At 36.8% G+C, this 27,086-nt stretch overlaps 3 protein-coding genes across 14 annotated transcripts in view; 1 reads left to right on the top strand and 2 right to left on the bottom strand.

Annotated features, from left to right (window-relative positions):
• Positions 1-13,336, bottom strand: part of LOC137249078 (kelch-like protein 5) — a 49,593-nt gene extending 36,257 nt beyond the window's left edge. For 2 of the 4 annotated variants that reach the window (XR_010952247.1, XM_067780237.1), the window contains exons 1-5: positions 4,583-4,976; positions 4,155-4,512; positions 3,723-4,085; positions 2,774-3,108; positions 935-1,142 (exon numbers count right to left, since the gene is read on the bottom strand). Coding sequence is in view for 3 of the 4 variants with exons in the window: in XM_067780237.1 (XP_067636338.1) it covers positions 935-1,142; positions 2,774-3,108; positions 3,723-4,085; positions 4,155-4,512; positions 4,583-4,758 (1,440 nt within the window). In the remaining variant the exon portion in view is untranslated. Of the gene's footprint in view, positions 1-597; positions 866-934; positions 1,143-2,773; positions 3,109-3,722; positions 4,086-4,154; positions 4,513-4,582; positions 4,977-13,318 lie in introns of those variants that run through there. The other 2 variants (XM_067780236.1, XM_067780238.1) reach the window with 2 other exon arrangements.
• The window catches only part of LOC137249084 (kelch-like protein 4), an 84,866-nt gene extending 66,282 nt beyond the window's left edge, over positions 1-18,584 (top strand). For 3 of the 8 annotated variants that reach the window (XM_067780258.1, XM_067780260.1, XM_067780257.1), the window contains exons 2-4: positions 13,327-13,531; positions 13,602-13,631; positions 18,353-18,584. In XM_067780258.1, the coding sequence (XP_067636359.1) occupies positions 13,349-13,531; positions 13,602-13,631; positions 18,353-18,580 (441 nt within the window). In that variant the 5' untranslated portion in view covers positions 13,327-13,348 and the 3' untranslated portion in view covers positions 18,581-18,584. Of the gene's footprint in view, positions 1-12,141; positions 12,592-13,326; positions 13,532-13,601; positions 13,632-18,352 lie in introns of those variants that run through there. The other 5 variants (XM_067780259.1, XM_067780255.1, XM_067780256.1 and 2 more) reach the window with 5 other exon arrangements.
• A 732-nt stretch (positions 18,585-19,316) lies between these two features.
• Positions 19,317-24,602, bottom strand: Coq8 (ubiquinone biosynthesis protein COQ8, mitochondrial). 2 transcript variants are annotated; one of them, XM_067778617.1, is made up of 6 exons: positions 23,129-24,600; positions 22,351-22,509; positions 21,603-21,793; positions 20,027-20,219; positions 19,759-19,929; positions 19,317-19,695 (listed from the first exon to the last, which is right to left on the bottom strand). In XM_067778617.1, the coding sequence occupies exons 1-6, from the start codon at positions 24,347-24,349 to the stop codon at positions 19,507-19,509; spliced, it is 2,124 nt and encodes a 707-aa protein (XP_067634718.1). In that variant the 5' UTR covers positions 24,350-24,600; the 3' UTR covers positions 19,317-19,506. The 2 variants fall into 2 exon arrangements, with proteins under 2 accessions (XP_067634718.1, XP_067634720.1); XM_067778619.1 differs by lacking the exon at positions 22,351-22,509 and having other exon boundaries at positions 23,129-24,602.
• Between the last annotated feature and the right edge of the window lie 2,484 nt (positions 24,603-27,086).

Below are 27,086 nucleotides of genomic sequence, written 5' to 3'. Positions count from 1 at the left end.
TGCCATCTCCTTCTGACAATCCCTACTACAGTGAAATAAAAAAAAATCAAATCAGCTGGTGATATGAGCCAACCATATAGTTGAGCCATTGTAGCACTGAACTAAATATGTGTATACATAAAAGAATTCGCCATATTTAAAAGCAAAAACACTGAAAGAGTAAACAATTTGAAGATGATGTAAGGAAAATAAATAGTTTGCTTACGTGCGAAACTATTTAAATGTTAATAATTCTATCAGTATCTTAAAATTTTGTGTACGTTTCTTGTTATTTTCAATAAAACAGATGTTTTATATTAGTGCTGCCAGTTCTCATAAAGTTGATCCAGATCCAAGGCGAATCCATACTAGGTGGTGGCAAAGCGAATTCAACCAATTCGCCGTACAGAAGAATGTCAAGTCAAAAGAAAATTTTCATTGATTTCGATTAACTGACATGTTGCAGTACAAGGCGTTGTATGGAAAATTATCAAGAAGAAGCAATCAGCTGATGGGATAACACCACCTGTAATGAATTCGCCTTGTCCAGATCGTTCCAATGAGATTTGAGCCAGAGCCAGAGCTCGATAAACCAATGGAACGGCCCTTATGTCTATTTTGATTACCTTATTTCAATGCAACGCAACGTCAACTGATCAAAGTTTTAATACCCTGTGAGTAGCTACAACTGGGTGTACAAATTAAGCGGGCATATAAAAAAACTTGTTCGCATCGTGCTACCAACTTTCAAAAACTAATCCGGATCGAGTCATTGAGATTTCGACATATTTGATAAAACGCAAAAACAAGGTGATCGGGTTGACTGGGAAGCTGAATCAATTTAGAATTTAAATATATGTGGCTTCCAATGTGTGCTGCGACATTTCTAATGTGTGACTTAAGTTATGTAAGTTTAACTGACCTTTAACGTGTTTCAACTCATTTTAGTACTTACACAAGGATAATTATGCGATTCAATCATGTCTGCACATTTAGTCCAGCAATTCGTTGTAGGATCGTAACGTTCAACGGATTTCAAGGGGTTTATGAATCCAGCTCTACCGCCCATTACATAAATTTTTCCGTTAAGAGTTACTGCAGATGCTCCGGAGCGTGGTACTGTCATATTACTTATAAATTTCCACCCATTGGAAGCCGAATACCTAAACGTGTAAAAATTGATGAGTGTAATTTATTACTTATCTTAATATATAAAAAACACGTGTCACACAATTGAGGCCAATGGACTCCTAAACTACTGAACCGATTTTGAATTTGTTTTGCACCCCGTGTGTAGTTTGATCTAACTTGAAATATAGGATAGGTGACTGGGTGACTAGGGTCTCGAGATATTGGCCAAAACGTGGACCCGGGTACCCCTAGAGTGTGTTTATAGAATATGGATATCAAATGAAAGCTGTTGATGAGTGCTTTAGTAGCGGGTAATTTTCATACCCCTGGGGACTAGGGTCTCGAGATATAGGCCAAAACGTGGACCCGGGTACTCCTAGAGTGTGTTTATAGGATATGGATATCAAAAGAAAGCTGTTGATGAGTGCTTTAGTAGAGGGTAATTTTCATACCCCTGGGTGACTCGGGTCTCGAGATATAGGCCAAAAAGTGGACCCGGGTACCCCTAGAATGTGTTTATAGAATATTGATATGAAATGAAAGCTGTTGATGAGTGCTTTAGTAGAGGGTAATTGTCATACCCCTGGGTGACTAGGGTCTCGAGATATAGGCCAAAACGTGGACCCGGGTACCCCTATAATGTGTTTATAGAATGGGGATATCAAATGAAAGCTGTTGATGAGTGCTTTATTACAGGGTAATTTTCATACCCCTGGGTTACTAGGGTCTCGAGATATGGACCAAAACGTGGACCTGGGTACCCCTAGAATGTGTGTATAGATAATTGATATCAAATGAAAGCTGTTGATGAGTGCTTCAGTAGAGGGTAATTTTCATACCCCTGGGTGACTAGGGTCTCGAGCTATAGGCCAAAACGTGGGCCAGTGAATGCCTAGGCAGTGTTTATTCAATATGGATATCAAATGAAAGCTGTTGATGAGTGCTTTAGTACAGAGTAATATGTTATCCAGAGACGGACTGGGACTGGGATTAGAACTAGGACTGGGACTGGAATAAAATACATGCCACTTTCTTGGACAGACAACAAGGGATGCAGAAGAATGAGAATAAATTGAGAGAAGAGAAAAGAGAGAAGGAAATTGAGAAAGAGATAGAATGAGACGAAGATTGAGATAGATAAAGCGAAAAAGACGGAGGAAGGAGTGAATAAAAGGATAAGGAAAAAGTGAAGAGGGGAGAGGACAGAGTCAGACGGAAAAAGCTTATTTAAATGTATGCAGATTGGCCAAATTTAGGGCAGGACAACGTCTGCCGGGTCTTCTAGTGTAATCTTAAAAGGCTAAAAAGTCAACAGATTGAAAAAGTAAAAGTAATGCGGTTTCCGTTTGGTTTAACAAATCTTTGACTCGATATGGGACCGACTTACTTAATACTATGGTATGAATACGTCAGATATATTTTATAGCACAATCACTAACAAATTATATACTAAATTCAAAAAACTTAGTAATTTCAATTTATGCTAATTAATATCTCATTCAATTTGCAAGTCGATTTTCTAATCAACTTTAGGAAATCCAACAAAAATTACAATGCAATTGATATTTTAACGACGAAACGGACGCTTAACGGTGGAATTAAAGAATTATCGGATTTTTTGTACTTTTTCATCATATTAATAATTTAAAAAATGGATGCTTACATTTCTACTGATGACAGAATTTTGTAACACGAAGCCAGAGGTCCCAAGTCATCCTCTCCACCGATTGCATAAATATTCCCATTTAGGACAGCTACACTATGCCTGTATCGTGGCTGATTCATTGAAGGCAACTGCTCTAATGCTTTAGTTTTCAAATTCCAGCTTCTAACTTCGTTAAGTGTTTCGTCGTTTCGTTTACCACCAATAAAATATAAACTTTCATCCATAATAATAGCTCGAAAATCTTGTACATCTATTTCTAGTTCAATCAACATCTGCCAAGAGTCTTGACTTTGGTTGTATTGGACAATGTTTTTAGAATTTCCAGCAGGACTCTGTAATTTTTGTATATTTTAATAAAATACACCTAAGTGGATTTTATCTAAACAGATTATTGAAAAACGCGTTCTTCCCAAAAATGAGTCGAAGATCGAGATATTTCAGAGTTCGGTTTAAACGGACTCGGTAAAATAAGTCAAAACTTGATTTTAAAACGCCATATCGCAATTAATAGTTAAACAATTTTAATTTTAGAGTGCTAAACGACTTATACCATGCAACATATAAAATTGATAGCTTCAACCAAATTTAAACCCAATTATGAGATGAATCGCAATTTTTTTTTACGAAGAGTTTGTCTCAAGCAATTAATTTAAAAAAAAAATTATTTTTGCGAAAGTTGCAGTTTCAGAACTTCTTCGAAACTCAGAGATTCTTTCAAATAATTTTAACTCTTTTTCAAAAAAAAAAGATTTGGTTTTGACACTTCCATTTTACTTTGCAAACTCGAATTCAGCATCTCATTTTTAATTTAATATAATAACTGGTATTGTGTTTTTTGTCATTCAAATGGATTGGAAACGATAAAACGAATTTTGTCAATAAACGTTCAACCAAAAGCTTTTAGGGTTTACTACAAAGTTGCCAAATATCTTTGTTCACCACCTACCGATAAGTTTAATGCCAAAAATAATGGTTCTTTTGACCATCTCGTTCTAGGATTTGTGAACCTTAACGTATTAGTTGCACGAGTTAAGGGAATGTTGGCCCAAGATAATGCTTTCAGAACGATAAATTCACAGCCTGGTAATGGCTGAATATTTTCCAATAAGTAATTTGTATCAAAGTACGTTAGTCGAAGGCACGCAATAATATCGGGCAGGTATTGTTGACGCGTAGCGGCATCATGTTCATACCACAGCTTTACTGCATCAAACACCACTTTTTCAGTCGGCACATTCAAATCATCACTTTCTAAGATCGTCTGCAGTTTGCTAGCGTCGAAATTTAAGTATTCAGCACTTTCGATTATCTAAAAGAGGAAATAAGAATTTTAAATTAAAAAGAATCACCAACATATTGCATTATCTATATAACCTACGGTATTAAAATTCATAATTTCATATTCCAAAATTCTTTCATTTAGTATAGTACACTGAGTCTCATTCTGTAAAGAATACACCCGCTCTAATGTATAATCGGTTATATGGTCGATTAGAAAATCAACACAGCTGATAACAGCATCCTCTAGTTTAAAAAGCAAAGCCGTCTTAAGCATGCGGTCCACATTATCGATTGTTGCGATCGTTTTGCCCGTGTAACAAAAGGTTATTAAACGCTCAAAAGTTTCACTGTCGATGTCGTTGATTTCTATCAGGGGACAAATACCTTTATCACTTTCAAATAGTTCTCTGAAATATGGACTTGCGGCCGATAGAATCAGGCGATGTGCGGTAACTCTGTGAATGGTAAAAACAATATATTTGCTTGGTTGCATATTTATTGGGAAGTCTATTTTCAGAGGCTTACAAGGCAGCTGGACTTGATAACTTGAATGATACGTCGATTAATTCCTGGTCGTCAAAGTGTTGGTATATTTGAAACAAAAGTTTTTCCATAAAGTATTTAACTCCATCGGGATTCATTTCGGAGAGGCGTTGACGTGTTGGTGTTGTTATTGTTGGATTACATAGTGCCATAGCCATTGCTAGTCGAATTAATAAAACGTACTCTGACTAAATCTATTTTACTTTTCGTAGGTTTGTGAGTTGTTTTCTGAAGAATCAAAACAGTGAAAATCTAATCCAAATAATTTTTCGCTATCGGGCCGCGAAATAAGGTACGATTTACCGATTTTTGATAAGTTAAATGTGTGCTAAAACCGGAATGCTGAAAACTTTATATGGTTAGTCATAGGGATGAAACAATACTAGCAATACGGTACTTTTAGTGCGATACCAAGAAAATTTGTTACCGATACTTTTGAATCGTATTCCCTGCGAGACACCCCTACAAATTACTGGATTACGTATTCCATTTTCTTCATGTTGGAGTACCTAACAATCATTGTTTACTACAATTACAATTTACAATGCTAACAATACTCCTTTGCAATGCGTTTGTGGACCATCATCAGCCGGTCATTGCTCGTTTTTTAACGACCGTGATCACGACACGATGACGATCGAACAGAGTTGCCTTTACTTTTGGCATACAAATAACTGATAATAAAATTTTACTATGGCAACTCTGATATAATGCAACCGCCATGCAAAAATTGTTGGATTACGTGTTCCATTTTCTTCATGTTGGAGTACTCTAACAATACTCCTTTGCAATGCGTTTGCGGACCACCATCAGCCGATCATTGCTCGTTTTTTAACGACAGTGATCACGACACGATGACGATATCACCCACTGGAAGAAACTACAGGCCTGCCAAAATACTGCTATCAGAATCGCCACGGGCTGTCTTCTTATGTCCCCAGAACACCATCTGCATAATGAGGCGAGAATACTCCCCATCAGGGAGAGAAATGAGATGCTGACCAAACAGTTCCTGTTGAATACCCAGAAACCTGGGCATCCCAACAGATCTGATTGATGAACCAGCACCGCCTAGGGGCTTAAGGAGTCACCTCCGTAAGCATTTTGAGGAAATACGGCACCTGAGAACCCAGCCGTATGAAGTGAAAAAACACAAGCAGGTCCTTGGTGAACTCCATAAACAGGCGTCGGACCTTTATGCCGGGAATTGCCCGGTGAATCCAGTGCTTAACGAAAATTATCCAAAACTCGCGGAAGAGGAACGCATACTCCCCAGGGAAATGCGTGTCACTCTTGCTCAACTTCGTTCTCGATGCTGTAACAGGTTACACTCTTACCTATCCAGAATCAACCCCGACATACAAAATGTATGCCCCGCTTGCAATGTGTCCCCACATGACACCAACCATCTCTTCAATTGTAATGTGGAACCAACGCCTCTAACACCCCTTTCCTTATGGTCCACCCCTGTTGAAACGGCAAGTTTCCTTGGACTCCCGTTAGAGGATATTGATGACAATTTGTGATTGGTCGCGGCTATTAGGTGGGGCGAGCATTGCTACAACAACAACAACAACAACACGATGACGATCGAACAGAGTTGCCAAAAGTAAAATATTGCATGCAAATAACTAATAATAAAATTTTATTTTGGCAACTCTGATAAAATGCAACAGCGCACTGGTTTTATGTATACATATTTTATTAGTTTCTTTAAGCTGGAGACATTGGTGCTTTATCGGTAACCGTATCGGTAACCTTATAACAGCTGATTCGACCAACCTTATGAGAATCAATGCAATCGATAATTGGTGCCGCTAAAGTCGTAACCGTATCGTAGCCAACCAATTGGGTTTTGGTTTACCGTCGTAACGATAAACAGCTGATTACGTTAGGATACGGATAAAGCGATACGACATACGGCACCAATGACTCCGGCTTTATTCACGTATGGGTATGCTAAATAACATAAGAATATTCGTAGTATAAAATATAAAAAAGTTTTATTGCCCCTCTTCATTAACTCTCATTTTAAATTAAATTCGCTTCGATAATTCTTTCCGACACAATTCCTCTTTAGTACTTTGGCATATGATCCTCTGTGGGTGCTCCATGGAGTACAACAGTGAAAGTACTTTGGAAAGTACTCTCACGTATGTACTCTATGGAATACTCACAAACAAAGCGAGAGTGGGATCACCTCTCTTAGGACATCGCAATGTTAATTGGAGCACATTTTTTGTATGAATACAGATTAGATTTGGAGCAGTCCTATACTCCCAAAGGAGTATTCCTTACATTATTTATGGAGTACTCCCGTTTTTTGAAGGGAGTGAGCATCAGATAACAACAGTTCATGTGTTAACCATCATTGCTATAAGTTTTCAGCAACGCAGATAACACAATAAACATTACACACACATATACACAGAAGAATCGTGAATATATATTACTATAGTAGGCTGCATGGCGGAACAATACAAGGTGGCAGCATGGGACAGCTGGTTATAAACTTTTTTTAATTGATTTGATACATCAACCATTGTGAATAATAACTAAGTGTGATATCTTCTGCATAGACGTCAAAATTCCAAAGTGATTGGATCACCTGATTTGTATTTGACTATCGCTGTCTCACCCGCTGAAGATAGGCGCCGCCATATTGAACACCCTGTCAAAACGCTAAAAAGTAGCCATATTGAACATCCTGTCAGGTATTTGACAGATAAGATATCACACTTAGTTATCATTCACAATGACATCAACCTCCGGCGCAGTACCATTTTGACATTTGTCCATTGAATTTACAAAAACAAAGTACATGGAATTTTTATTTATATTTGTAGGTATGTCACCATGCTGCCACCTTGTATCGTTGCGCCATGGTAGGTTGTGAATAGAGACCATTTCAAATACCAAACATTTGAGGTTATTACTTTGACAGTTTAGTGCATTTTGAATGATAACTAAGTGTGATATTGTTATGGATTACGCATCTTCTAAGGGAACAGTAAGGAAGGCAGTCGGCATGATCTGGGGGTGCTCAGTGGCTAGTCATGTCGGCTGGGCGGGGTCCTTGCCAACCTTACTGTTCCTGCGCCATAACAAAAAAAGTTCCTATCATGCGTTTAAAAAAAACTGACAAAAAGCGCAGAATGCATTCAAACGCTTGAAATTCAAATTAAAACAACATCCGGCCGAACCGGACTTACTTTGCACTAAAGCATACAGCAACAGCATTCATTTGATATCCATAATATACACACATTCTAGGTGTATCCGGGTCCACGTTTTGGCCTATATCTCGAGATCCTAGTCACCCAGGGGTATGAAAATTACCCTCCACTAAAACACTCATCAACAGCTTTCATTTGTTATCCATATTCTATAAACACATTCTAGGGGTACCCGGGTCCACGTTTTGGCTTATATCTCGACACCCTAGTCACCCAGGTGCAGGGATGCACCTTAACGTTAAGCTAATCGTTTATCAAAAAATTTCCACCGTTTCCGTTGAAACACTTCGAAATATTATCGATAAAGAAATTATCAAAATAAATTGTATCTCGTTTTTAACTGAAACGAAAAGCTTTCGTTAACGTTAAAAACGTTAACAAAAACGTGATACTTTATGTTTGAATTGTGCTGGCAATGCTATAGCAATGGTGAAGCCGTAAGGTGGCAACAACGAGCGCACATACACACACATACTCTATGTAATTTGTTTGTGTAATTCGTTGGTGGTAATGTCAAAAATACTTTGAGAAATGTTCGTACTGTCAAAATTCATGAGAAAAGTTGCAATCAGCTTGGCTAATGCTTTCACCTTTAATGACTCCGCCATCAATCAGCTTTGCCAGCATAGTTTGAAATTAATAATCAACATAAACGATTTGATTTCGTTTTGATATGGCAGAAAACGAAACGAAATCATTTCGTTAATTTGACGATCTTAACGTTAATAAACGAAACGAAATGACTTCGTTTCGTTTATTAACGTTGATTATCGTAACGAAATGATATCGTTTCGTTGGTTAAGCATGCCTGCCCAGGTGTATGAAAATTACCCTCTACTAAAGCACTAACCAACAGCTTTTATTTGATATCCATATCCTATAAACACATTCTAGGGGTACCCGAATCCACGTTTTGGCTTAGATCTCGAGACTCTAGTCACCCAGGGGTATGCAAATTACCCTCTACTAAAGCACTCATCAACAGCTTTCATTTGTTATCCATATTCTATAAACACATTCCAGTGGTACCCGGGTCCACGTTTTGGCCTATATCTCGAGACCCTAGTCACCCAGCGGTATGAAAATTATCCTGTACTATAGCTCTCATCAACAGCTTTCATTTGATATCCATATTGTATTACCACATTCTAGGGGTACCCGGGTCCACGTTTTGGGCTATATCTCGAGACCCTAGCCTCCCAGTTTATGAAAATTATCTTGTACTATAGCAGTCATCAACAGCTTTCATTTGTCATCCATATTATATAAACACATTCTAGGGGTACCCGGGTTCACGTTTTGGCCTATATCTCGAGACCCTAGTCACCAATAGGTATGAAAACTACCCTTTACTAAAGCACTCAACAGCTTTCATTTGATATCCATATTCTATAAACATATTCTAGGGGTACCAGCGTCCACGTTTTCGCTTATATCTCGAGACCTTAGTTACCCGCGGGTACGAAAAATACCCCGTATCAAAGTACTCATAAACAGCTTCCATTTGATACCCATATTGTACAAACATATCCTAGGATTACCCAGGTCCACGTTTTGATCTCAAGACCCTAGCCAGAACGGGATACAAATTCTTCTATGTCTGTCTCCTGGTTCTAAGCTACCCCTCCACCAATTTTCAGCCAAATATGTTCATCCGTTCCTTCCTCTTCAATCACTCTTTATATATTAAAAAAAAAAGCGCATCAAAATCCGTTGCGTATTTTTAAAGGTTTAAGCATTCAAAGGGACATAGGGACAGAAAACCCGACTTTGTTTTATACTATGTAGTGATGTACATCCATACATACCTATAAACCTACGCCCGAAGTTAAATAACGCATCGAATGCTGTGTATGTACGTATGTATGTGTCGCATCATCCTCACTCAAAAGCAATTAGCTCGAACAGTTCACAGCGAACAACCACACAAACACATTTTTTGGTAAAAATGTTACTTTTGTTTAAACAATTTGGCTGATATAAGAAAGGAATCGAGTATTCTTTTTGATGCAGATCGAAGGTAAATAGTTCAAAGTTTTACTGAAAAGTAGAATTTTTTAAATCCATCCATCCGTTTATAAGTTATAGCTGTGGAAACAAAAATTTTATGATTTTTTACTACATTTTGGCAATTTGCCACTCCCCTATAATACATATCTTCAAATTATATTAACTGTACCATCTCACGTAGCTAAGCTTTCAAATGCAAAAAACCGTTTTAAAATCGGAGCATTCTGTGTGAAGTTATGTGCATACATGGCATTTAGCGACTTTATTTTATAAGATTTATGGATAGATAATAAAGTAAAAAATATATGTATACTAGCAGTACCGGAAGACGTTACGCTGCCCTTGCTTTGGTCTATCTGCTTAACTTTAAAACAGTATTTACCTCTTACTCTCCCTTCCCCTCTCTCCCCTTTTCCTTATCTTTTTATTCACTCTTTTCTCTCTACCTTTCTCATTTTTTGCGTCTCTTTTTCCCCTTAATTCTTTTCAGCTCCATCTATCCTATCTCTCTTAGTCTAACTCTATCTCTTTCTCCTTTTCTCTTCTGTAGTTCTTATTGTTCTTCTCTATCTCTTTTCCATTCCCACCGCAAGTCCCAGTCGGTCCCTGCTCCACTTCCCGAAAAAAAGTTTGTTAAATACTAATCTAAGCAAAGCGCTACCAGATATATGTTTTCATAAACAACGAGACATATTTTCCCAGAGTTTGATAAGTTTTTCCTATTTTAGTTTTTAAATACATAACTGAGTGTAGGGTTTTATCAGTGTTTGGATTTACTACTCCAGAGTAGCAGCATCACAAAAAACGGGTTTGCTCTGCTCCGGCTCTGAACATGAACAGAGCATAGAACATAGTCGTAGCATAAAAAAGTAGTAGCATTTCTTACGATGTGCTATGAGCTACGTCGTGTTTTAGAGCGGAGCAAAAACAGAATAAAAACTCCAAACGAAATGCTATTTGTAGTGAAGCGAGAGCACAAAAAAAAATTTATTGCTATTTGCTCTGTTGGGTATTGTTAAGCAGAACTTTGAATTTTCTTTTGTTTTTGGCGCTGATGTAGCGCTGTGATGTTGTTGCTTTTGTACTTGTGCCACTATTATAATTATACAGGTATACAAATTCTCATGGCTCGACGTAGACCTGCAGAACTGCAGAAGAATATGTGTTTATGTAAGGAGAAATTTTTCGCTGATTTTTGTCCATTTATATAAAGGAAGTGCTTAAAATGTTTTTATTTTACTTTTATTTTCTTGCTTTGTTCCTTTGTCACGGCGTCTTAACCTATCTGTGAAGTTTCATGTTTGTAGCTCAACGAGAAGTTACTTAAAAATCGATCTCAAAACTCAAAATTCTTATCTAAACATTTCAATCTGTGCGCCATCTAACGGAATTTTTTCTCCTTTTCTGACATTTTCTCGGTGTCTTGACCTATCGGTTAAGTTTTACGCTTGTGGCTCAGTGAGAACTTACATAAAAATCAATCCCGAAATTCCCTCTGTTCCGTTTGATTTTTCTAAATATCTCAGTCCGTGCACCCCCTAGCGAAACTTTTTGTATTGTATCATCGGCTGTCATCGACCTCTGCATTAAGCTCTAAATTTTTAGCCTCTGGCTCATCGAGAAATTACTTAAAACCTGGTTTCTAATTTCCAAATTATTATCTAATTTTTTCATTCGTGCGCCATCTAACGGAATTTTTGTCTCCTTTTGTTCCTTTGCCACGGTGTAGCTAAATGATAAGTTACTTTAAATTCGATCTCAAAACTCAAAATTCATATCTAAACATTTCAATCTGTGCGCCATCTAACGGAATTTTTTCTCCTTTTCTAACCCATCGGTTAAGTTTTATGCTTGTGGCTCAATGAGAACTTACATAAAAATAAATCCCGAAATTCCCTCCGTTCCGTTTGATTTTTCTAAATATCTCAGTTCGTGCACCCCCTAGCGAAACTCTTTGTATTGTGTCATAGGCTGTCATCGACCTCTGCATTAAGCTCTAAATTTTTAGCCTCTAGCTCATCGAGAAGTTACTTAAAGCCCGGTTTCAAACTTCCAAATTATTATCTAATTATTTCGATCCGTGCGCCACCTAACGGAATTTTTCTCCTTTTGTTCCTTTTTCACGGTGTCTTAACCTGTCTCTGAGGTTTCATGTTTGTAGCTCAATGAGAAGTTACTTTAAAATCGATCTCAAAACACCAAATTTCCAACTCTTATCTAAATATTTCGCTCCCTGCGCCACCTAACGGAATTTTTTCTCCGTTTCTTAAATTTTCTCGACGTCATATCCTATCTGTGAAGTTTTACAGTTGTAGCTCAATGAGAACTTACATAAAAATCAATCCCAAAAGTCCCTCCGTTTCGTACCATTTTTCGAAATATCTCATCCCGTGCGCCCCCTAGCGAATCTTTTTGTATTGTGTTATCGGCTGTCAATGACCTCTGAATTGAGTTTGAAATTTCAAGTCTCTAGCTCATCGAGAAGTTACTTAAAAGCTGGTCTGAAAATTTTCAAATTCTTATCTAATTATTTCGATCCGTGAGCCAGCTAACAATTTTTTTTCCTTTTGGTGCATTGTCAAGGTGTTCTAAAAGTTTCACGTTTGTAGCTCAATGAGAAGTTACTTAAAATCGATTGCAAGATTTGTATGAAAAGCGGACAAACATTCAACTGACCTTATATAAAGGAAGTAAAAATTGGTCAGCTCGTAATTGTGTTCCGGCTGAAAAATGGACAAACAACAGGTTTATTTGGGTTTCGAACCTGGGACCTTAGGCGTGCGGGTTGTGTATTCTACACACTATGCTATGTGTACACGCACTGTCTGCTCACCAAACGCACCTGAAGATATTGATAGTATTGGATTAACTAACGATATATTCAAATTGTTGTTGTCCTTATCGCTAGAACAACAACAACATGTTTTCAAATTTATAATTATACACGGTAGTAGTGCAGTTTACGGTACCCACCCTAAAGTTGGGCCAAGATTTTCGAGTGAGGTATCAAAAGACGCGTATTAGTCTCGAAAACAATAATCCGAAGGCGGCAAAGAAAAATTGTATCTCTGTCCGGAGATATTTGCAGTTGAAGTTGGCGATTTTAATGTGGTTGTTGTTGTGGTTATACCCACAAAAAAAATTGTGCATCACCGTGGTAGCCACGGTTATACCACACACCCGGACTTGGCATGGCGGAGCCCAGGGTAATTTTTTATAAGCGCGGCCGAAGGCCGCCAACGCAGAAAGGTGTTCTGCGCAAAAATACTATGGATCCCACCCCCGGTTTCGGAGGGACCCTGGGTCTTTTTTCGGTTTTTCGTTAATATCTTTTGAACGGGTGAAAAAAGTTAACTTGGATTCTTGATCTAGACGTGAATACGCGTCTTCTGATACCTCGCTCGAAAATTTTGGCCCAAATTTCGGTGGGTACCGTAAACTGCACTATTACCTTATACACTAATGTACGTACATATTTAGGTGTTCCGTTTCGCATGGATGGATGCAAATTAAAAAGATGATCACACCTCGCTCTTTCTTCAGCGCAGTTGTTCTCAATGGAAAAATTTATGTTATGGGCGGCTATAGAGATGCAGTTGGTTTAAAATGTGTTGAATGCTATGATCCTACAAAAAACTCCAGGAGTCAATGCGCTGATATGCATAAAGCACGTGCAAGTAATGGTGTAAGTACTGAAACAAAATCAATAAATAAGATTCTAGTTTGTAATAAATAGTAAACATTTTATATTGCAGTCAACTGCACAAAGTGATAAATGGACTCAGGTTGTATGAAATACATAAGTCGATACATATCAAAAGTGCCTAAGCCTACAGATAGCATTTTTTCAGATTTCGTATGCTTTGCAGACTAGTTGCCCAAATATATAGTTTGAAACAAAAAATATACCTAAAATAATGCCAAAATATCATATCTATGTAATTAGTTAGACTTGCTCAAATTGCTTTATACAATGGTTTTTGTTATTGATATAGAAAAATTACAAGGTTTACAAACGGCGATGGTTACTAGGAAAAGTTTCTGAATTTCACTTCTTTATCAGCTAGCTTTTCGGGAGCTGAGTATTGAACTCGAATCTCCAACATTCATACCAGTGTAAAGGCAGATGCCATTTACCACTCAGCCATATGAATGCCCCTCTGCTCGCTAATTACATACATACGATATCATTGATATAATAGTAACAGTGGAAGAACAAATTCTGTAAAATCCAAACGAGTTCAATACTCAGCTCCTGAAAGCTAGCTGATGAAGAAGTGAAATTCAGAAACATGTCCTAGTAAAAATCGACGTTTGTAAACCTTGCAATTTTTCTCTAATATCAATAATGTCAATAAGGTTAAAAAATTACCATATATTTATCAAAATTGCTTACGTGCATGCAATCGGATTGCAATCTTTTACTGTATATCGAACCACTTTCACGATTGTACCGTAACCGCCCAGTTAGAACAATTTGTTTATCCTCGCAAAAAGCTTCTAAGAACTAGTTATTACTGATAAAATGTATCACAACTTGATAAGTCTTAGTCCACATAGTTTCCATATGACTAAGACCAGCATAAATACAATACATAACTTATAAAAATTTTTCTTTGCAATGTGCTTCAAAGTTTGCAAACATCTTTAGAGTTTTGCAACAGATATGTACACGGAATTCCCTTTAAGGAAGGAGAAAACTTAGCAAGTGTCTTTCATCACCTCTGTTCCACTCTTAGATTGCAACCAATACCTATAATGAGCATTTTTCGGCTACGGAAAATAGACAACAGCGTGACAGATCCGGCCGTAATAATCAAATTTCAGTCGCCGACAGACAGAAACAAATTGCTAAAAAGTATAGGCACCTTTAGGCGCCAAAACAATCCAAACATCAAAGGTCTGCAATTAGTTCATGTGGGCATAAATTCAAATGCTCCGATTTATGTAAATGCTTCGCTGTCTAGGCAAAACTATGCGATCTTCAAGGCAGCGATCCGTCTAAAGAAGAAAAGGAAGGTGGTGGCGGTTTTTTCTAAGAAGGGTCTGGTACATATCAGACGAACAGCCAACGCCAGCCCTGAAGCAATACATAGCTTGGATTTTCTAGAGCGTCTTGAGAATACCGGCGAAGAAAGCACGAGTTCCTTTCGAGTTGATGATGCGCCAACGAATAATGATCAATAAATTAATTTCTATGTATGGTATATTACTTAAGTTCTTGAGTCTGTTCGTTTCTGTCTTTATCTCTCCCTATCATACTTGTAAACAATCACTTATGTTGTCTTTATTGTTACGCATCGCAGAGCATTCTTTATATCCCATATATAGTGATGGTCCTAGACTATAGGTTGTCTAGTTCCAAAGACTGCTTACATACACTGTTGCGCGTATTCAACAAACGTACTAAAGGGCTCAAAGTCATCCATCTTAATGCGCAAAGCCTATATAAAAAGCTGGATGAATTGAGATTCATATCTGAGGGTTCTGATATAGATGTTATATGTATTTCCGAAACCTGGTTTTCTTCATGTCACAAAAATGATTTGGTGCAACTAAATGGATATCAACTGTTCAGGGCTGATAGACGTGGTCATGGTGGTGGTGTTGCTATATATGTTAAAAGTAGTTTATCCTGTAAACTTTGCTGCAGTGCTAGTCCAAGTGATCTTGTCGAATATGTGTTCGTAGACGTGTTCTCTGTAAATAATGAAAGGCTTCTTATCGGCTGTGCATACAGACCTAATCGTGGAGTTGACTTCACTGGCTTTATTGAATTTCTCGAGCCTCTACTTATAAGCTATGATAATATAATCATCGCTGGGGATTTCAACTCCAACCTTCTCGTCGACTCAACTCTAAAGCTAAGTATGGAGTCTCTTGGACTTTTTCCCACCAATTTAACTTCACCTACACACTTTACTGACTCAAATTCTTCTTTGCTGGATTTATTTTTTGTGAATGATCCCCTGAAATTGCTCCACTACGATCAATTGTCGGCATCTTGCTTTTCAAAACACGATCTAATATTTCTTAGTTACAACTTCCAAACGTCACACATACAATGTTCCTTTACATATCGTGATTTTAGAAGCATAGATTACAGTTCCCTTAATGCAGCGGTGGAGTCGGTTGAGTGGAGCTTGATTCGTACACTGACATCGGTCGATGATCAGGCATCATTCCTACAGAACCATATCATTAGGCTTTTCGACAACTATGTGCCAGTGAAACTCAAAGCTGCTACACACAATAATACCCCTTGGTTTAGTGCCAATCTAAAACACTTAATTCACCAGCGTAACCTTGCTTACTCACGATGGAAAAGATACAAAACCCTGGAGGCTCACAACTGCTTCAAAACAGCTAGGATCGCTGCAAACAAAGCCATTAGGTCAGCTAAGCAGAAATTTTATAATAACAAGTTTAGTGCTGCTTTGAGTTCGAAGGAAACCTGGAAGTCGATTAAACATATTGGTATCGGAAAATCCAAATGTGATATTTCTGTCCTCCCTGATGTAGACATTAATGAGATAAATATAAATTTTGTAAATCTGCCAATCTCAACTGACAATATATGTGCTGATAATCATTGTATTCGCGCTAATGTTGATTTTGGTCCTCTTGAGTTTGCTAGTGTCGATGAGTGTGATGTCGTTCAAGCCATTCTTTCAGTAAAGTCTAATGCTATGGGGTTCGATGGTATATGTCCGAAATTTTTAAAAATAATTCTTCCTAAAATCCTTCCTCACTTAACCTACTTGGTTAACTCTGTGCTGACGTCCTGTGTATTTCCCAAATGTTGGAAAGTTGCTAAGGTAATCCCAATCCCCAAGCAAAACAAGGAGTATAGGCCTATAGCTATTCTGCCTTTCCTTTCCAAGGTCGTCGAACGAATTTTGCACTGCCAGATAAATACTTATGTGCAGAATAATAACCTTCTCACAGATTCCCAGTCTGGATTCAGGTCAAATCGTAGCTGTAAAACGGCGCTCCTATCGGTGATAGAGGATATTCGAGAACAAGTTGACAAAAATTTTACTGCTTTCCTGACTCTTCTCGACCATTCAAAAGCGTTTGACTCGGTCGACCACACCGTTCTCTGCAAGAAGCTGGACAACCTATTTAATTTCTCCAACTGTGCAACAGCCCTAATCAGATCGTATTTGGCCGACCGAACTCAGGCAGTAAGTGTTGGTAGCAGAAAGTCTGACTTCGTCAGTGTTTTAAGAGGAGTCCCACAAGGCTCAATCCTTGGTCCCCTGTTATTTGTTTTGTATATAAACGATTTGCCTGGTGTTCTCAAGTACTGTAATATTCACATTTATGCTGACGACGTACAATTGTATATGTGCTGTCCTAGTGATCGTACCAGTTCATGTATTAATAACTTAAATTACGATTTGTGTCAAATTGGTACGTGGGCTTCTATGAACGGCTTATGTCTTAACCCTAAGAAGTCGAAATGTATAGTCATTCATAGAAGGTCACTAGATAAAAGTGGAATGGAAAATTAAATTTTAGACAACACTATTATAGAATACGTTGACAGGGCAAAAAATCTAGGTATAGTTTTTAACAAAACCCTGACATGGAAAGATCACATCTTCCGCACAGTGGGAAAAGTGTATGGGATGCTTCGTACACTCTGGCTTACACAATATTTTACTCCGTTACATATTCGTCTACTAATAGCAAAAGCGTACTTAATACCTACACTCCTTTATGGTTGTGAGGTTTACTCCAATTGTGACTATGTATGTAAGAGGAAACTTAATGTTGTGTATAACAACATTGCTAGATACGTCTATGGGTTGAAAAGACTTGACCACGTCTCTCAACATGCTTACAGGTTGCTAAACATTTCTTTCGATAACCTTATTAAACTTAAAACGCTCACTACGCTACATAAATTAATATATATGAAGGAACCTGACTATCTGTATCGGAGGCTAAATTTTCTCCAGTCGTCTAGATCTGTTCTCCTTACCCACTTCAGACATCGTATGCTAATATCTGATCGCCAGTTCTTCATTAATTCCATACGTCTTTGGAACTCGCTCCCTTCTAGACTTAGGCTTATAAGCAATGCTCTGCTCTTCAATAAAGAATTAACAAGTTTCTATAATAACCTAGACAATTAAAATACTGATTCCTTCTAAGCAAATGTACTCTATCATTCCTTTATTTATCTATTTACTATTTATTAAATATATTATTTGTTGTAACCTTTTCTTAGCCATAGTCATTAGCTTTAAGTTTCAAGATTAGATTGTTCCTATTTTATGCCTTTTACCGACTAGCACTGTAAAATAATTTTTGTCAAATTGTTGTGCTGGGATGAATTGCCTAATAAATACAAATACAAATACGTTCAAATATATCAAATGAACAGCCAAGAACCAAACGACCAAAATTTGGTTATGATGGGCTTAGGCAAGCTTGATAAGTATCGACTAAAATATAAGCTTTTTGTTGTAAACCAAAATCATCATTACCTTTGTAGATTCACTCTTTGGATAATGCACTTCAATTGACTGCTTGCATTTCAATTGACAATCAACTGTGGGTTTTTGGTGGTGGTGATAGACATTATAGAGATTTTGTTTCTGTATACGATGATCAAAATGACAAATGGATCAACAAGAAATCATTGCCTTTGAGCAGTAGCTACTATTGTTTTACTGTACCGAAAGCTTTATTTGAAAGTTATCAATCTGAAAAAAAAAAATGAATAAATAAATTAAAAGATTAAAAAACGATAAAATACTTTTGATAAACTATTTGTAGAATTTCACCATAAAAATTAGTATTTAAAAAAAAATATATATGTAAGGCGCGATAACCTCCGAAGAGATCTAAGGGCGAGCTTCTCTTCCAATTTGCGTCGTCAAGAGGATTTTCTCTACAAATTGGCCGGACGGGACCTACATGTTTTATGTCGACTCCGAACGGCATCTGCAAGGCAGATGATTTTTCACTGGGAGCTTTTCATGGCAGAAATACACTCGGAGCGCTTGCCAAACATTGCCGAGGGGCGACCCCGCTTAGAAAAATGTTCTTCTAATTGAAAAACCTTATTTCTAAAATTTTGATGTTGCTTTGCCCAGGGTGTGAACCCAGGGCATACGGTGTGGTAGGCGGAGCACGCTACCATCACACCACGGTGGCCGGCAGTAGTATTTTACATCTATATATTTGGAGGTTTTGCAAATTCTTACATGAAAGGAGAATGAACGTGCTTTGTGTTCACCATTTTTCCGTTATATCGAACATACTATAAGTAAATAATCAACTAAATATTTTCCAATCATAGTTTAGAAAAGTCGAACGTATTTAAAAAAACCTATATTTGGAGTTTGATGTGTGTCCGAATGGTGTACCTCAACGACATAACGAACAAGAAGTGCTTCCTAAAATACTTAAGAAGTAAAGCTAGTTTTCGACTGCAACGTTTGTTTGTCCACACGTTTGAGATATTTTTGATTATGCTGATTTTTATTATTTATCAAATTATTTGTCCATATTTTATCCAAATTAACGCTAAGCTTAATTTTTATAATATTTTGCAAAAAACTTCAATTACATTTAAATAAGCAAGAACAAAACGAAGCTACATAATTGCCTTAAATACATTTATTTTTGTTTTTGTTCCCTGCTTTATTCCTTAAATTTCTTAATAACAATTTCTTCGTAGTACGGTCGACAATAGAGTTGTACATTAAGGCGAGCACACAACAAAAATATGCCTGATAATTTACGATGTATTGAATATATTTCTTCTGGCGGTGGGCAAAGTCGATGAGCGACCATTGTTGGTACTAAATGTGCAATGCGCTCAGTGATGTTCTAAAAAAAATAAGCATATTAATTATTTATTTTTTATTTAAAATATATTTATTCCAAGCCAACCTGACGACCAAAATTGAATTCACCATCAAAACGAAACATTTCACCAAGTATCATAACTGCATCCACATGCGCCTCTTCCATTTGTTTAGTTTCATAGCCCGTGAGAAAACCCATTTCGCGTGACATATGCAAAACACCATCGCGATTATTTTCAGCTGCGTGTATTATTACCTAAAATGTGGGGTGGGGAAAAGAATAAAGAAGATGTCAAGTAAGAGTAAGTGTCAATAAAGTCTTGTTTCAGCAATTTTTAGAACCGTCACCTTACCTGCCGATAGTTTTTAATAAATTTCTTTTGATAGAAACGCGTTGAACCAAAATCAATCAACATTAGTCTTTTCGTATCAGCATCGTAGAGGAAATTGGACCAATTGGGATCGGTTTGCATACATTCCAATTCGAAAAGTTCGCGCAGGCACAATTTCAATACAGATGAAGCAATTTGATAACGATGTTCATAGCTGAAATGAAATATGCATAGCAACAGACCTGTTAAATAATGATTACTAATGGTAATGATTAGCCGTTCCATTGATTTTCTATTTTTAATGATTACTTTTCAATTGATACGATTATCGAAAAAAATCAAAAGTTATCAAAAAATTTTCTATTTGTGTTTGACAGTCCTGAAGATGATTTCAGACTGAAATCGAAATATCGACGAAGTAAAACTAAAATACAACTTTAAATATTGTGTTTTATTTAACTAAGGCCTATCAATTTTTTAAAATAACAAATACTTACAAGGCTATCAAAAATCATCAATAATGTAATAAAAAAATTTTTTTATTTGTTTTAATTTTTTTTTTTTATTTTTTATTTTTTTTTTGATTACTTTTTCGCTTTGTTGAAAGAAAAATTCTCGTTTGTTGCATGCACGGGATAATTTCTACATACAAGTACATTTTAGGATGCAATAGTAAATCGTAAGCGCTTATCGAGGCGAATATATACATTGGGTCGGGTCGATTTGTATGGACGAAAGTTAACCGATATGGCGCCATCGATTTTTCCATAGGATTTGGGCTCAGGAAAAAAAGTTCCACTACGCATACCCAAAAAATAATTTTCGAGCCTGCAAAAAAAAATGCCGAAAGGGTAAATTTTTCGACCAAAACACTCCCTAAAACCCAAAAAATATGTTTTTTTTTTTTCAAAAAAATGTAAAAACTTTGGCGAAAACAGTTTTTCGAAAAAAAAATGCGTAGTGGAACTTTTTTTCCTGAGCCCAAATCCTATCGAAAAATCGATGGCGCGATATCGGTTAACTTTCGTCCACACAAATCAACCCGACCCAATGTATATATTCGCCTCGATAAGCGCTTACGATTTACTATTGCATCCAAAAATGTATGTACTTGTATGTAGAAATTATCCCGTGCATGCAACAAACGAGAATTTTTCTTTCAACAAAGCGGAAAAATAATCAAAAAAAAAAAAAAAAATCAAAAATAATCGAAAAAATTTGATTACTTTTGATTATTTTTTATTTTTTTCAAGAATCGGAAAAAATCATGATTTTTTTTTTGCGTTTTTTCTAATGGTAATCAATTAGTAATTGCTTTTTTCGGAAAACAATTGAAATAATCATTGGCAATTAAAATAGGCATCTAATTAACTGATTACTAATGCTAATTAAAATTTAACAGGTCTGCATAGCAATACAAAAAACAATGGAAGTATTCATACAGACAACAGCAAATCGGTAAGTTATGCCATATTTAATAGATCATTGATAAAGCACATGCGATTTTCAAGTAAATAGGTACATGTTTTTTTATTTTTGTTTGGTTTAAGCTGATTGCGATTAAATAAAATAGACTTCATAAGTTTTTCGAACTCACCTTAAATCGAAACATTTATCTAAAGGCACACCTGGCACCAATTCTGTTGTAAGCACACTACTTGTGGTCAATTCCTTGATTACTAAAGGCACATAGTACTCTGGATAGGATGCAATCATTTGCTTAAATTTATCAGTGTATTCAGCTTCACGTGTGTAATCGACTTCCCAGTTGAGCTCACGTTTCGCCACCTAAAATTATATTTATAAAAATTTGCAATATTTGAAGTGATGTTTTTTATTTTAAGTGAATCCATTATGTTGTTGTTGTTGTTATAGTGATAAGGTTGCTCCCCGAAGGCTTTGGGGAGTGTTATCGATGTGATGGTCCTTTGTCGGATACAGATCCGGCACGCTCCGGTACCACAGCACCATTAAGGTGATAGCCCGACCATCTCGGGAACGATTTATGTGGCCACATTAAACCTTCAGGCCATTCCCTCCCTCCCCACCCCCAAGTTCCATGAGGAGCTTGGGGTCGCCAGAGCCTCGTCTGTTAGTGAAAAAGGATTCGCCGCGGATAGGTGAGGTTGACAATTAGGTTTGGAGAAGCTATATATTGCGCTGGCAACCTGAGGGGTTGCGATACACACCCCTTGAATCTGGTATTTTAGTCGCCTCTTACGACAGGCATACCTACCGCGGGTATATTCTTACCCCCTTACCCGCTGGGGTAATTATCGAATACAATTACTTGGCGCATTTACGACGGATTCTATATTAAAAGCCCGATTTATTTCAATTATTACCTTCACAACATTATCAATGAAGAAACCTTGTGGAAAAACATCCCATACTTTTAGCATGCCTACTAAATTATCAATATCACTTTCAATACTTTGTGCCACGCCAGGATATTGAATTTTTATAGCCACTTCCATGCCATTTTTCAATGTAGCGCGATGTACCTGAAAAAATTGTAATAACACTTTAAGGTAAATATAAATAGGTTTTAAATCAAATTTTCGGACATACGAAAGTGTTTCGATATTTTGTGGAATAAGAGGGAGTGTGTGCGCTAAGGGTGTTGAAATGAACATCGCACTTCCTTATCTGATCTGGAAGGCTGACGAAGTTTTGGTTTGCATCGTGCTGATGCTCTAAACATACGTAGATACTAGGTATGTTTGTGTTCAATCTGTCTTCATACTATTGTGTATCAGGTACAAAAATAGAACAGGTTTTACATCCAATGGGATTTTCTATGTTGCTAATGTAGCAAGAACATCCAACAGCTCAAACAATTAGGGGTTTTTCGAAGCACGAGAACCTTGCGGGTTATTTCTTTTCGGACAGTCTGAGGAAATTCGAAATAATTTGTTTAAATTTAAACAAATTGAAGATGCGTGGGATTCGTTTGCGCATTTAAGGGCTGCATGAGGATTGGCGAGTCAAAGCATCAGAACGACTGGATAATATACTATTGCAATGTCGGAATTGAAAACTGGAACGGGTTTAAACGGTTATGGCTTGATTCTTAGGGCCTATTTTCTTGAAATTTTTAGTTAAAACAACACATAAATTTACCTGACCAATCGATGCTGCCGCAAATGGTTTCTCATCGAAAGTTTTCAAAAGATTACGCCAATCGGCACCCAATTGTGTAATCATAACACGTTCTACTTGCCAATCGGGCATATAATCCGCGGCTTGACGTACACGTTCAAAAGCTTTTGCAAGTTGTGGTGATACAACATTTGCATCTTGTATACTTAAAATTTGACCAATTTTTAACGCTGCGCCGCGCACTTTACAAAGTGTATCAACAATACGTTCGGCATTAGCTGGACTAAGTAGTGCTTCTTTCACATTTTTCGAACCACCCATACCTAGCGCACCTTTAGTTAACTCATTTATAGTACCAACACCTAAACCAGCAAAGAGACTACCAAATGATACCATACGTCCAAAACGGCTTGAAGGTACACGGCGTTGTTTAGCCACTTTGCTTAGAGTGGGCAATTCAATTGAATTTGTTGGATTACTGGTGTCTGCTGCCGCAGACGTATGACCGGCAATTACTTTTAGCATATTCTCCACATAGACAGTGTCTGCTTTGAGTGCATCAGTGCTTGGTGCTGATGTAGTAGGTTGTGCTGCACTTGTTACTACTTCCTTTACTTGCATAGCGTTCACTACCTCCGTTTTTTGCACTGTTGTATCTTTTACTTGTTTATGTTCCGTTGTGGGTGTACGTAAGCTAATATCACGATTCTTATTACGTTTCGACAATATTTCCTCTAATTCATTCAATGTAATTGAAGATATGTCAAGTTGCGCTGCATCCATTTGATTACTTTTTTTAGATTTACTTGTGCCAAAGGCCACACTAGTACCATCAGCTGCATTGGCGCTTCCATGACTTGCTTTTACGTCACTGCCACATTGTTGTGGGCTGCTGCCACTTGTACCACTACTATTCATTGCGTCACTCATTGCTGGCTGACTCATACGTAATTCGTTGGGCAACTTTGCTTTGGCCAATTGACGTAAACCCTCTAAAACAACACAACTACGTTCGCCACTTTCCTGCAATATTTGTTGCAATTTTTTTAATTCTTCCGTAGGTTGTGCGGCAATTTGTTGCATATGAGTTGCGCTCTGTTGAAGACTACGCTGTAAAATTTCACGTAAACTTGAGTGACTCCATAGGTGTTTGCACTGTGTACTTTGTTCGCGATATAATGCTTCTGCTACAATTTGTATGCCCCGCAACACAGCGAGCGCATCTTGCGCTGAGCGTGCCATATATGTCCACTTCCCTCGCAACTACAATTGGCAAACTTGTTTTTTGTATTGATTCACAGCCGTCGGTGGAATTATGTTTTCGCTTGTCTTAAGTTTGTTGAACATTTATGTAGTACTTTTGATGAAATTTACAACTTTTCACGTAATTTTTTAAATTAATGCTTTTAAAATTTCCTCCAGCGGTTGCGAAATAAATATGAATTTCATCAAAACAGTCGCAGCTGGCAAATTGTGGTTATGTAAATGAGAGTGACAATACGTCGAACAGCTGATTTCTAAAAACGAAATAATGGCGCTGTTATATAGGCGAACATTTGGTTAGCGAACTAGCTGACTGTTTGATGTAGGGGTTTGTTAGCCAAGTTGCGCTCTGTTAAGACTTTTTTACAACCACTTTCTCTTTTTGTATGCCAATAATGACGTCCATCGCAATTATATCGCCGAAGAAGCAACATCGTGTTTTTAAAAATGTCCGTGTAATTATTACATGGCGGCCACCGTGGTGTGATGGTAGCGTGCTCCGCCTACCACACCGTATGCCCTGGGTTCGAACCCCGGGCGAATCAACATCAAAATTTTAGAAATAAGGTTTTTCAAGTAAAAAAAGAAAAGTTTTCTAAGCGGGGTCGCCCCTCGGCAGTGTTTGGCAAGCGCTCCGAGTGTATTTGTGCCATGAAAATCTCTCAGTGAAAACTCATCTGCCTTGCAGGTGCCGTTCGGAGTCGGCATAAAAAACATGTAGGTCCCGTCCGGTCAATTTGTAGGGAAAATCAAGAGGAGCACGACGCAAATTGGAAGAAAAGCTCGGCTTTAGATCTCTTCGGAGGTTATCGCGCCTTACATTTATTTTTTATTTATTTATAATTATTACATTTTCGTTTGATGTAGTATTGTCGTGCTAAGAAAATATGTTTTGTGGAACTTAAAAGAATTATGTTTTAGATAAATAAACTTTCGTGTAAGAATAAAAAAATGTTGTAATTATGTGAAATATTAAAATCAAATTTACTCTAAAGCTATTATCATAATCGTATGATAAAATGGAGATACAAAGCGCTAACATTATCATAAGTACATGATATAACGGAGCTATAAAACTGTAAAATGAAAATTATTGGATGACTAACGGAACAATCAAAATAGAAAAATAAATTAAGTGATTAATTATATGCAACATTTAATACTATATTTTAAATAAATACATAAAATATTTTATAAAAATTATTAATCGACATAAATATTGCACCAGCTAGAGTATTTAACAAATAAAAATGACATATTTGTAATCACAAACGAGCTGATATACATATGGCTACATACACATGCAGTATACTTAGTTTAACAAAAAATGAAATTAACATGTGACTATGTAAGCTAAAATTACTAAACTAAAATCTATGCTATTATTGAAACAAAATTATAGACATAGCAACATGACATGAATACAAAATCTATTTCAACTTCCCAGTCTTTGCATGAAGCTAAATGATTAATTAAAAGACATTATATCTATGAAAAATATTAACAAATTGAACTGGATAAAAATACAAACAAACATAATTGCTACTATCATAATTGTATGATAAAATGGAGTTACAAAGCAAAAAAGCATAACATAACAAATATAACAAGTGCATTACAGTACCTTGTTTAACCTGGTTTCAACATAATTTAATAATAAACATTTAATACAAATACATGAAACATTGTATAAAAATTAATTAAGATTATGTAAATATTGGGACAAAAAATGAATATAAATTCATTAAACGATGAAAATACATTTAAAAAATAATAAAATTATGTAAATATTAGCAAATAAGCATAACATAACAACTATAACAGGCGCATTGCAATACCTTGTCTAACCTGGTTTCAACCTCACAATTAAACAAATTTCTACAATTGGAATTACAACTTTACAATTAAAAAATTAATAATCTACATAAGAAAAACAAGTCACCACTAGGAATTACCCAAAACGCTGAATTATTTAACAAATCAACACGACACATGATGACTAAATTAATATTTCTATACGTTAGGGATACGGATACAGCGATACGACATACGGCACCCTGGAGTCATTGGTGCCGTATGTCGTATCGCTGTATCCGTATCCCTAACGTAATCAGCTGTTTATCGTTACGACGGTAAACCAAAACCCAATTGGTTGGCTACGATACGGTTACGACCTTAGCGGCACCAATAATCGATTGCATTGATTCTCATAAGGTTGGTCGAATCAGCTGTTAAAAGGTTACCGATACGGTTACCGATAAAGCACTAATGTCTCCAGCTTATAACAATGGGAGGATGTCTGGAGGATGTCTGAGGCCACTGGCATAGATCAGATTGATACGAATCTTTTGTTTATGCTCTCATATTTTCGCTCTCACGAGGGATTTATCTTCTAGTTGTTGCTGGCAACAATCACAGATAAATCCCTCGCGCCAGCTGAAGCGGGTGCCAGAACAAAAAATGTGCCAGCCAAAACGAAAAACGTTCCAAAAATTTTGGTAAACTTTAGTTTGACCTATAACTGTAGAATAGCGTTCAAAAATTATGGGAAAAAGGATAAAAATACTTGTTTTAGTGTAAGTATTATTAGTTCGAAGGCGGAGGGTAAATATTATTTACCATTCAAAAGTTATCACTAAAAACAGGTTCTGTAAATATGAACTCCCGATGCAACCAGTCCATTTTGATCACAGAACCTGGAACGCCAGACATGTAG

Source organism: Eurosta solidaginis, chromosome 4 (genome assembly GCF_040869045.1).
Source record: "Eurosta solidaginis isolate ZX-2024a chromosome 4, ASM4086904v1, whole genome shotgun sequence".
Taxonomy (NCBI): domain Eukaryota; kingdom Metazoa; phylum Arthropoda; class Insecta; order Diptera; family Tephritidae; genus Eurosta; species Eurosta solidaginis.
This window is presented reverse-complemented; position numbering and strand designations above follow the sequence as displayed.